Source organism: Neopsephotus bourkii, unplaced genomic scaffold (genome assembly GCF_033783945.1).
Source record: "Neopsephotus bourkii isolate Nb327-2 ecotype Australia unplaced genomic scaffold, CSIRO-AGI_Nbou_v1 NB_1510, whole genome shotgun sequence".
Lineage (NCBI taxonomy): Eukaryota > Metazoa > Chordata > Aves > Psittaciformes > Psittacidae > Neopsephotus > Neopsephotus bourkii.
Genome location: NW_026901986.1, coordinates 398,771 through 410,952, shown reverse-complemented (window position 1 = coordinate 410,952; position 12,182 = coordinate 398,771). Strand labels below are relative to the sequence as shown.

The 12,182-nt window shown below is 48.2% G+C and overlaps 1 protein-coding gene across 5 annotated transcripts in view; it reads left to right on the top strand.

The window, feature by feature from the left end:
- The window catches only part of EML4 (EMAP like 4), a 127,602-nt gene extending 125,238 nt beyond the window's left edge, over positions 1–2,364 (top strand). For all 5 annotated transcript variants that reach the window (XM_061369722.1, XM_061369723.1, XM_061369725.1 and 2 more), the window contains 2 exons: positions 58–188; positions 877–2,364. In XM_061369722.1, coding sequence (XP_061225706.1) covers positions 58–188; positions 877–1,341 — 596 coding nt within the window. In that variant the 3' untranslated portion in view covers positions 1,342–2,364. The remainder of the gene's footprint in view (positions 1–57; positions 189–876) is intronic.
- Positions 2,365–12,182: the final 9,818 nt, after the last annotated feature.

Here is a 12,182-nt window from a genome sequence, read left to right as displayed (position 1 = left end):
TTTTCTCCCAGCTTCTGAAAACTGCCATCACTAAATACCTGCTCTGCTCTCTCCTAGGAGTTTGGCCTGAGGGATCAGACGGGACAGACATCAATGCCCTTGTCAGATCCCGGAACCGAAAAGTGATAGCAGTTGCTGATGATTTTTGTAAGGTCCATCTCTTTCAGTATCCCTGTTCCAAGCCAAAGGTAAGTCTCCATCCAGCTCAGTCGTTGTGGAAGCTGGCAGCCAAATTTGTATCTGCCAAATTTACTGCTCGTTTACATCTGAGAACAGTGCGAGGGACAGAAATATGGTTTTCCCCAGTAGGTTTATATAGAAAATATATAAAATATCACATACTATACCTGAAAGTGAACTGACAGTAGTTATCCTTAAGTTCTGGAGCAGAGACCTGACACGTTCCGTTTGCTGGCCTTGGTGTTAAGGCCATTGCTTTTTGCATTAAGGTCGAAATCAGTCCCAAGCTACAAGCCTTAAGAAGGGAGGGTATATTGTTGGGTGAGCCTAATATAAATGCAATAAATGAAGGGGGCTGCAAGGGTGCTAGAGAAGGACTCTCCAAGGGGGACTGCAGCCATAGGACAAGGGGTGATGGGTTCAAACTGAAACAGGGCAAGTTCAGGTTAGATCTAAGGCAGAAGCTCTTCCCTGTGAGGGTGCTGAGGCGCTGGCACAGGGTGCCCAGAGAAGCTGTGGCTGCCCCATCCCTGGCAGTGTTCAAGGCCAGGTTGGACACAGGGGCTTGGAGCAAGCTGCTCTAGTGGAAGGTGCCCCTGCCGGTGGCAGGGGTTGGAACTGGAGGAGCTTTAAGGTCCCTTCCAACCCAGACCAGTCTGGGATTCAATGATTTGTATTTCTGCTTCTTTCCAACAGGCTCCAAGTCACAAATACAGCGCTCACAGCAGCCATGTGACAAATGTCAGCTTCACCCACAGCGATTGCCACTTGATTTCAACTGGAGGGAAAGACATGAGTATTATCCAGTGGAAACTCGTGGAGAAGGTCACTCTACCCCAAAATGACCTTGTCGTAGACATCGGTGCCACCAAAGTGCCCATCCCTGCCGGTGACAGCGCTGCCCAGTGCCCTGCTCCTCTGCCACAGCCTTTCAATGACATGAACCAAACTGAAAGCGTAACTGGCAGCTCCCCAGCTTCCTTGGAGAGCAACTTGGAGCAGTCTGCAGAGGCCAGCGAGGAGCAGAGTGAGGAGCAGAGCGAGGGGAGCAGCCTGGATCCCACCGAGCCGGGCTATGAGGAGCCCTGCAACGAGATGAGCGAGGAGCACAGCGAGTCCACGGTCACCGAAGAGCAGCAGGATAACTCACCGGTGTCCTAACGCGCCCAGCTCAGGCGGTTGTGGTTTCTTTTGGTGTGCGTGCTTTCATTACAGGGTGAGGGTTCAAATAGGGAGAAGTAGCTGAGATTCGTGACCACTCCAGCTTTTTGAGTTTCAGTGAGATTTTTATAGTCTGAGCTTCAGTTCGATGCGTGGAACCATCCCAAGGGCCTGGCTTGATGGTCTTGTGTCAAGATCCGGTCACAGTTAGTAGTGGACATTATCATAGATCCATTTCAGTTCTGAAATTGCTGTCAGGAAGCGGCATGAAGTACATACTGGAGAAGAAGGTTAGCTCTGGGAATTAGCTCGAGTAGACCACCTTACAACTATGTGAAAGTGCTTTCTGAAAGAGCTAAGCTGCTGGGAGGCACTGAGCTGCTCCAGCTGGGGAGCGCTGTGACAAAAAGACAACCAAAAAGCTCCTTGGCGGGGCTGTTTTCCTTTGCTTTTTCTTCATGAGAAAAAGAGGAAAAACAAGGTCGTGATGCCACGTGTATGGCAATGCCTTCTTGACCCAACACGTATGCAATTTTCTAACACTACTAATTCCTAGTGGAGTCTGGATGTGTTGGCAGTTGGTCTGCCCTGGGTGCTGCTAGTTCTAAGGCAAATCCTGTCAAGGAGCGGTGTTGGCTGTTCCGTTTTCAGGCTGGTTAATAACAGACTAACCCAGTGCTGTCGTGTTTCACTTTTCATGACCTGAAACTGTAGGGTGTCGTTATCTCTTCAAGGAATTGCTTGCCTAGAGAGTTTGAAGCTTCAAGAGGATCTTTACGGTGACTTTGACGTGAACAGCAGAGGAAGCAGGACGAGAACACACAAGTCAGATGGGCTCCAGAGTTACACGTTAAGCCTTCAGTCAGAACTTGCTCCATCCCTAGTAGGAGAACTATAGATACAGTTAAATTATTAAATTGGTGCTTAGCATTAGTGCATTCAGTTGATAATTCTTTCTTCTGCGTTTGTAGAGGGAACTCTTAGGAGTCATTAAACTGCAATCTCTACTTTTTGGTTCCCCCCCTGCCCCGCTGGCTCCGTTTCAGTTGGAATAGAAGCACACAGGAATTTAGATGAGGAGGATGATGTGATTTTCTCTTTTCTTTTTCTCCCCCCCCCCGACTTGCTGATTTCTTGGTTTTGTGCTCTTGTTTGTTTGTTTGTTTCCACCCCCCTCCCCGGGTTGCTCTAAGCCATGCAGCTCTCATGTGGCTCTACCTGGCCAGTTACGGGATATCTTGGCATTTGTTATGCATTTGGAAAGTACCTTTTTTTTTTTTTACCAAGTTTGTCCGATAGCTACAGTTTTCCCTTAAGTACATACGTTTCCTACTTTAAAGAGCTATAGACTTACTGACAGATAGCCATTTCCTATGTACTTGTTTATATTTTGATTACATAGAATTCTCTTCTTTTTTAACTCGCTGCATCGTGCTGGTATTTTAGTTCTTAGGTAGGATATCATGTTTAGAAACTTTGGATGAGTTCATAAGTCTTAATTGTGCAAGCGTTTACGTGATTGTGCCATTCCAAAGTGCATCAAAACTGTCATTCCCTTACTAGTATCTTCTCAGGAGAAATGCTACAGATCAGGTATTTAGTCATCATTTGGAAAGAAAAAAAAAAAACAAACAAATGGACTCCCAAAGGACATTTAGAACATTTATATATAAAATATATAAATATATATATACACACACATATATATATTAAAAAAAAATTATCCTCTTGTTTACAACAGTTCCAGAAAACCTCAAAGTAATTCCCTTCAGATGGAGGGAGATGTGGATTCCAAGCAACCCATCTGTTCAAACTGTGCTCTGTAGATAGAGTTGTATTGGAGAGCTCGAGTTTGCCTGCCTGATGTGCAGCTTTGCCAAATAGCAGCAATTCAAGAGAAAGGTCAGCTCAGTGGAGGTCTTGGTTCCAAATGAGGAGTATGCTGTAGGATTAGGAAAGAACCTTAGGAAAGGAAGGGTTGTGCAGCTGAGGAGGCACAGAGCTCTCTCTCTGTCGGTTTCATGAACGCCACATAACGCAACACATTTCGTTTTGGGACATCTGTCACCTGGGGTTGCCACGTAAAGTGAGAGTTATAGTTGTGATACTCTTGTGTTTGTAGTGCAGAAGACTCTACTAATATGCAAAAAGCCTTACAGCTTTCCATTGCTGGCAACTACTGTTTAACAAATAATGAAATCTGTGATAATGGATGGAAATGGGTGGGATTATGTAACTGTAGATGTTCTAGAGAACTAATTGTGAATGAGTTCTGATTCCGAGTGTTTCATGTGAAGATGTTTGAGCCATTTCTATCTATCATGCATTCCTGTCTCAAGGCAGAACGTTTTGAAGATTAAATAATAAAATCATCAAAATAATATGTGGCAGTGTCTTTGTTCTGGTTCCTTCTGTGTGCAGAGTGTGCACTGGGGTCCCAGGTCATGCCTGGGACTTATGGGGACTGTGGCTTTAGGAGAACCTTTGGAACTTGTGCCTTTTCCGTAGCCTCCCAGACTAAAACTAAGTTAATTCAGCATCAGGACTAATGCTGGCAGTGCTGAATGTTCATCTTGTGGGCTTTCAGTGCTCAAGGCCAGGTTGGACACGGGCTTGGAGCAAGCTGCTCCAGTGGAAGGTGTCCCTGCCCCTGGCAGGAGGTTGGAACTGAATGAGCTTTAAGGTCCTTTCCATCCCAAACCAGGCTGGGATTGTATGATTCTATGTCTGCCTTCCACGGTTCTGCCAGAAGTTTCCTTCTGGAAGTCATGCAAAAAGGCCAAGTTTACTTTGGATGTAACATGGTAAATACCATGATACTTCCACATTCCTGGTAGTCTCTGTCCCAGTGCAGATGTAAAAGGTCACAACATGCTTCAGAGACTCCTTGTGAGAGGTTCTCAGTCTTTTGAAAGGCTTTGAGTCATCTCTATTTCTTCCAGCTGGTTTCTGTCCTTCACAAACAGGGAGGGTGGGTTAGAGAAGAAAGGAACCTGCAGGAGATGAAGACCTCATGTTCCTTGCTTACAGGGAAGAACCCAACAAACCCCCATCACCGTCACCCCTGCGTTTGAGTGGAAACCTCAACAACTCTTAATTTCCCACCGTACTACCAGGAAAATGCTGCTGTTCCAGCCTGAGCACCAAGCAGATGGTCTGAGGTGGGGCTGTGCTGTTCCAGGCTCTCCAGAATCAGCCCAAGGCTTTGCCACCCCTTCCCCTGGGATGTTCGGTAAGGCAGGAGGTAAGGGGTCTTCTGTGGGGCCTCTCTTGTGGTCGAGGTGAGCGAGGGCTCCAAGAGCCCTCTCTGTTTGGGAGGACAGCATCACTTCAGGTAGTGGCAGTGATAGTGTCAGCCATGTGGGGCTGAAGGTGAGGGTGGAAACTCCACTGAAGGCATCAAACTCGCAGCATCCCATTTAACATGTTGAACGTTTACATTCAAACCCTGCCTTAGAAGACATCAGTTTAGTGCAGCGATGCACTTGAGTGGTATGAAATGCCAAGCTCAAGTAAGTGTCCACGGTGGGCACGTGCCGTGCAAAGTAATGTGAATGGGGGGTTATGTATAAAGGGCACTTAACAAACACGTACTTGAGTTTGTTCTGTTTCTCCACAGCAGTTCCGGGACAGGTGAAGAAGAGGCTGGGATGTGGATGGGTAAGGATGAGCCAAGAGGTTTTGCTGTAACTCTCCTAGATAACAAGTGTTTCCCTGCACTGCAAGTCAAATCCCAGCCTCTTCCTGTTTCAGTCATCCCCACAGTGCCTGCACTCTGGCAGCACAGCAACAACTCCAGTTTGACTGTTACACTGATCACAGTCTGTACTGGTCAATACGTTGTACCTTCTGCCTCACTTACCCCTTATATTCACTTCAGTTCGGTGCGGTGTCTCCGCTGGATCAGGCTGTACGTAAGTACAATGTGAGATTTAAGGTTGGCTGAGCCAAGCAAACACCAAATTCTCCTTTCCGGTGCCTCGAGCCAACAAGACCTTGGTTCCCAGCAGTGAAAGGATTAACATGGCACGAGGTGGCCATTCCTGAGGCGGGGTTTGCTCTGCGTGTTTGCTTTCCTCCTGCGCAAGCCTCAGCCCGTTGCCTGAGCTCTGTTTCTGACAGATGGTTTCTACTAATGCTTTAATCAGCTGAGACTGGAGAACTGCTTACAGTAGGATTATACAGTACAGAAGACTGGGCAGGGTGCATACAGTAATGTAGATCATGTGCATGGTGTGTCTGCGTGTGCGTGCAAGCAGCAAACGCGGCTGCTCAAAGCTTTGGGGCTTTTTGTTTGGAAGGGGAACACGGATGACTTCAGGCCGCAGTGTATTAAGAAGGTTTAGGAGCTTTCCCAGTGGGAGGGCAAGGCAAGAGGACTGGGAGAGGTGCGGTGGAGGGAGTGGTTGTACCGGAGCTGTTTCCGAGGTTGGGCCCCTGGTACCCTCCTGTGCGGGTCTGGCTCTATCACTGCAGTCCCTGATGAAGAGTCCCTCTCCAGCACCCTTGTAGCCCCCTTCAGACACTGGAAGCTGCTCTGGGGTCTCCACGCAGCTTCTCTTCTCCAGCCGGAACAGCCCCAGTGTTTTCAACCTGTCTCCATAGGAGAGGTGCTGCAGCCCCTGAGCATCCTCATGGCCTCAACTGTTGGTTTTGGGGACAGCTGTAAAAACACCCTTTCTTAGTGAATTCTCAATGACTGAATTAGTCCCATTGTCCCAGCCTTAGTTTTTCATAAAATGCCTTTAAGTTACCATTTCTAGGACATGCTTTTGTCTGATGAGCCCGATAAGCGCTCCAGGGAGCTCTTGCAATGCCCTATCCCCTGTTGTGGGATGCTCCATCATCCGCTGTTAGTGTCACACATCTCTTGTTTTGCCTTGCTCTGGCTCCTCATTGTCACAGAGCACACTCCCTGCTCTGTGCATCGCTGATCACCCAGGCTAGAAGCAAGAGGCGACATTTGCTTTTGCTGCTGCTTCAGAATCCGGTTCACCTGTAAATCTGCTGTCTGGTCATTCCAGTCAGTTTCCATGCGTGTGTGGAGGCTTTATTGTATGTCCCCATTGTATTCACAGCTATAATGTTTAGTCTCTCCTAAGAGCATTCCCACTTCCCTGTTTCTCTGTTCTCAACGGTGACCCTACAAGCCTCGCACTTCTCTTCCACCATGGAACTGTCACTCTCCAGCGTGTCCCAGGGGTAAGGAGCTGTGTCTGTGATGGAGCGAGGCACCTCATGGCAGTTTTCCTCCCTGTCCCCATGGATCAGAGGGATATCAGGCAGCCTTAAGCTTAAGGAGGGTAAGGGAGCGCAAATGCTTTGCTCAGACTTTACTGAAGGGGAGCAGACAGAAGTGGGATGGGTGGAAACCGGTCCCAGTTGTATCAGCTGGAAGTGAGGGGAGGGAATGGCTTTCAATGGCCACGGAGCATTTTAGCTGAGGCTTCTTGTTCTGTAGAATGCCTGATCCTTGTTCAATGGGATGTGCATGAGCCCCCCCCTTCCTGAGTGTTCCCCGTTTGTGGAACCCACAGGCCTGGAGATCCCCTGCTCTGTGAATCAATCAGAACATGCATTCACCTTCTGACATGCGAGCTCCACTGACATTCCATTCTCGTTTCCCAAACCTGGGGCAAAGGGGATCCTTTTAAGAGCCCTGTCTGCAGCACAGCCACCTCATCTCCAACTGCCGTGCTGAGTCTCTGTTTAGCATTAGCAGTAATACCTGTGTGCGCAGGATGCTGACTCTCTCCGCTCTGCATTCTGCGTTGCCCAGCTCCTTGAGGAACAATTCTATCCAGTGCAGTGCTGAAATCCAGGCTTTCTGCATCAATTCTGCCCACAGTGGAATCTGCAGTGTCAGCAGGACAGACAGTGCCCACCCATGGCATGGGTGCAGCTCATACCCATCCCGCACCAGGAGAAGAGCAGTAAGAGCAGTCTGGCATAGAGGTAACTGTCCCCATTGCAATCACTGCACAGCTCTGCCTGCTCCCTCTTCTTTCATCAGCAGCTTGAGAACTGGTTTTTCTGCCTTGCTAAAGCCAAACACTTCAGCTGGTCTAAAGCAAAGTTTCACGTATATATGTGTGTATGTATGTGTATATACATATACATATATTTAAGTGTGTATACACACACATATGTCCCCCCATCTCCTCCATTCTTTGGCATTTCTAGAGTACTTTGAACCTATTTCGGTCACATTTTCTTCTTCCATTCACATCCATCATGCCACATGCCAGGATCTGGAGCTCATGGAGCGGCCTAAATGCCCTCACCTTGAACTGCCGAGCTTCGTTAATGGCAGATGGTGAAGAGTCACCGTTACAAAGAACGGCATCTGTTCGGGCTCTGTTGTAATCTTCTCGCTGTCACTTCATGGGCTTCCCTTGCATGCGTTCCAAGGGGGCTGCCAGTGCAAGTGAGGAGTGGGTATCTGGTCAGTGCTTGCAGAGAAGAGCCCATCTTTGGCTCCGAACCTGCCTGGCACTAGGTGGCACTCTGCTATAATCTAAGCCAGTTTGCCTTGCTTTGAAGCTTGGTAAACATCTGAGCGACGGGAGCAACAACAGAGAGGTGAGATTAATCCACAGGTCACACATGCGAGATGAGGGGAATCCTAACTAGGTTGTAAAGCTCTGCGGGCATCTCTCATGTACCCTGGATGAGAGAGCAGGGAGCAAATGAGATCCATGTGCTTATTCTAGCAGTGCCCTTCATTGCACTTGCTGCAGAGAATCCAATTGGTTTTTGTGCAGTAAATAACGTGGTGCCCTTTGGGGAATGGGGTCCAATCTGAACTAAGTCAAGGCCACGCCAGCAGAGAACAGGACATGGATTCTGGATGCCTACTGCAAGAAAATGGCTCTTCGGCCCTAGTTGTTCTTAGTATGTTTTCCATCATAGAATCCCAGACTGGTCTGGGTTTGAAAACACCTACAAGGTCATCCAGTTCCAGCTCCCACTAGACCAGGCTACCCAAAGCCTCATCCACCCTGGCCTGGAGGCTGGGAGCGGGGAAGCTCTGCTATTGCTGTTTATGATTTCCATGGCTTTGCACTGTGGTATTGCTTTGGTTTAATGGACTCAATGTATGGGGGGTGTGAAGACTTTGTGAAGAGATAGGTTTCTGGGACAGGCACTGCTTAGGAGGCTGCAGGACCAGCTATGGGTCCAAGGAGAGGGGAGCGTCCTGCTAGCAGGTAACAGTGTGGGCATGTTTGCAGAGTGCACCATTGGAGGAGGAAGTGGAACCGATGGATGTAAGGCTTGAGCGCTTTAATTCAGCTTCTAGTGATAAAGAATAACCCAGGAACTTTGGAGGGAGGCATTGTGATCCATCCAAGCTCATTTTCTAAGCAGGTTTCATAAGGAGGAAGCCTGGGTTGTGGGCTGTGCCACTGCCTGGGGCTGTGAACCCAAAGCACTCCAAGGTGATGACAACGAGGAGAGGTGTTCTGAGTGTTGTCCCCTGATCCAGGCTGAAGGAAACGAATGCAAAAGCATAGAGGCAGTGAGAATGTGCCCTGGGGCAGGCAGCATCCAGCAGTGGAGTCCTCCTACCTCCAGTGGAGGGGATGGAAGCACTGGAAAGTGAGTTCACGCTGCTGTCCTAGGCCATCAGTCAGTGCCAGTGGCCAGCCCTGGGCACAGTAGCACGGATGCTGTGTGTGCTGTCTGCATGCATCTTTTTTACCCCTGCAGGGAGCAGAGTTTGTGTATCTGCTGCTCATCAGGAGCAGTGGATGGTGTGAATAACATTGAGCTTGGGAATGCTGTTAAAAAGAGGGGTTTGGAAAATGTCTGTCAACCCTTGGTCTTATGTCAATGCTGTTTCTGGGCAACTTGAGAGCAAGGGTGAGCTATTGCTCAGGACACAAACCCAGCCTTGGGATTGCTGCTTTGATATTTGAAGTCCGATGGTACAGACTTCCTATGTGGCCATGAACATGAAGGCTGGATTCAGGCAAAGGCTCAGCTGCTTTAGCCTAACCCACAGAGTTCGGGACCTAAGGGCTCTGCAGCCAGTATGCGATGAGGGCAAGCAGAGCAAATGTGTCCCTTACAAAGCAGGGTGCCTGGGTATCCCTTGCTGGTGAACACTGATGTTTCCGTGCTAGTCTACGACGTTCATGGTTTCAGTCCTCTCCCCAGTGTTAAAGGCTCCTCCTGATACACCTTTTCTTGTGCTCTGTGTAGAGCAGATCCTACTACTACCAGTGTCATCTCCTTTGTCTCCCTGGGCACACAGTTCCTTGAGCAGTTTCCTTCCAGTTTACTTGGTTGTTTTCTTCCCCCTGAATTTTAGCCCAGGGCTTGTTTTGTGCTGTGATGGCTTGGAATGCCTTTGTTCTTTGCTCACCTTCAAAGACTTGCAAATCGTGCGCTCCAGTTTCTGTTTCATAGCAGATATTTGGTTGTTATAATGGCAAAAAGGGGCGTATTTTGTAGATCTCTTCTAAGGGGAAGGAAACCTCAGCACTTCTGCATCCCTAGCTGAAGGCTTGCGTGCAAAGAAAGGTGAGACGAGATGAGGTTAAGTGGCCGCCTGGACACACTCATGTGAAGGTTAGTTTCCTTTCCTTTCATCTATTTCTTTCCTTCTCTCCCTTTAAGGATTACACGACAAAGATTTCCATGTAGATGCAAATCCTTCTGAGGTGGTTCATAGGGAAACGCGCCCGATTGAACAGTTCTTTGTGGTGGGATACAGCTGCAGCCGGTGGTTTCAAATCAGTTCAGTGTGCGCTTGGGGTACTGGTAAAACACACCGAGGCAGCCTGTCTCCGTGTATATTTCTGCTGGCAGGGACCCTAGCTCTCCTCGGCCAAGCATCCAGCGCCGGGATATAATCGAGATTCCCAGCAAATTCCATGTTAAGTGCAAGCTGTTTCTGGAGCCCAGAGCCAGAGATCAAGCTGCAGTAAGGCTCAATCTCAGAAGGATTTTGCAAACTGTTTGAATAACCCAGTGTGTACAAATATTTTAGGTCAACTCTCATATTCTCCCAAGAGCTGTAGGCGTTCCTGTATGCGTGCCAGCAGCGCTGCACGTCTAAAGAATGGAACCAATGCTGAGCTGTACTTCCACTACCGTGGCAGTGAATCCACCCACTGCTTGATAAAGTCAGTGCAAGGTGATGGAAAGTATTCGTTATCCTTTGGCTCTGGTGCTGCTTTAGAGCTAGTTTGCGTCAGCACTGTGAAAAAAGAAAGGAGAGGAGGAGTACCCAGGGATATGGATCACAAAGTAAATCATCAGCTCTTTGGAGACAAACTCACCTGATCTCAGCTTGCAAAGCAGTTCTGGGAGCCAGGCTTTCGTGTTACTCACCTTTAGAATCCTGGCCTTAAATCAGAGTTTAAACAACCCTCACCCATTCCTTCTGCTGCATGTTTTATAGCATCACATCCATGAATAGCACACACATACCCTCACATGCCTTCCTAGACCCACAGACGCTTTGGGATGCTCTGTTGATGGGAGCAAATGGGACTGAGGATGTATTCTAGTGAGGAGGAGCCCAGATCAACAGACTGCCCTGCTAACCAGCTCCCAGCTTGGTTAAATCTGTGCCGCAGACAGAGCTTAAGCTGGTGTCTCACCTCATCCCAGTAACCACCGTGCAGTCTGCTGACCAGCTATATTTAAGTATTTTGGCAGAATCCTGTTTAAAACTAGAAGGAATGCTTTTAATAGCCTGCATTTCTCTTGGAGGCCTGCATGAAGGGTATAGTTGCATCCCACACATACGTAAGTCTGATCGCAAAGCACAATACGGGATGGACGGACCTTGTGGCTACGGGATGCCAGCAAGACAAATGGAAATTGCTGTTGGCTGAATGACAGAAGAAAGATCCAGGCATTTTACAGTGAGAGGCCAGGTTCATCCCTCTCACATACAGAAGCAGCAGCAGGTTTGTTGCAGTCAGTGGTGTTACCATGCTGTAATGCGTGTGAAAAGAGTCTGCATACTTCATTATGTGAACCAAAGCACAAAGTGCTTTTATGTCGCTGAGATTTTGTCCATGGGGCTGTGAACCTCCTAAGAAGCCCCTGTGCTTACCAGCTGCTGTTAGTTCCCACAGGGGAGAATTTAGCTCATGCAGAATTGATGCAGCAGTTGAGAAGATGAGAAACCTGTGGCTGCTCTGCAGCCTGTGGTGTCTGAGAAAGGATGAGGTTTCCATATAGCTGCAGTAAGGTTTGGGGGTTTCTTGAAAAGATGCTTGGTCAGCTTCTGAGTTCTGTGCGGTTACAGAGAACTCTGGTTTGCACACGCAGGGGACAGGTCCCACCATGCATCAGTGCTGCAATGGGGCTGTGTCAGTGTGGGGGTTGGATGAATGAGTTGTCAGCCCCAGGAATTCACAGGTTAAGCATTAATCCCATTTCATTCTGCCTTCTCCTCCACCCCCCATTTAATTTGCCATAAAGAGAATTTATTTCCATAATAAGTATGTTTGGTTGACCTTTTTCCTGGTTCACAAATCGCTGCTCCTGGATCACAGGATGGAGCTTTCCCTTACAGCAACTTCTCTTCAAACCTGAGTGAAAATGTCACCAGGAGATGAGAGTCAGTGATTCCTGAAAGAGGCTGGAAGGGAAACACCAACAAAGAGACCACTGATACCCAGAGCCTATTGACAGGACCCCAAGAAGAGACAATGGTGAAACAAACATCTCTTTATGTCGCTGTTGTTACGATTATTCTATAGAAGCTAAACCATGAGCAAAATGAGCAGTGTCACCTATGACCTGAGTGTCAACAGCACCTTGAGCGGGACTACCGATTTTCCAGAACACGGTGATAAGGCAAAGGAAGCTGGAAAAGG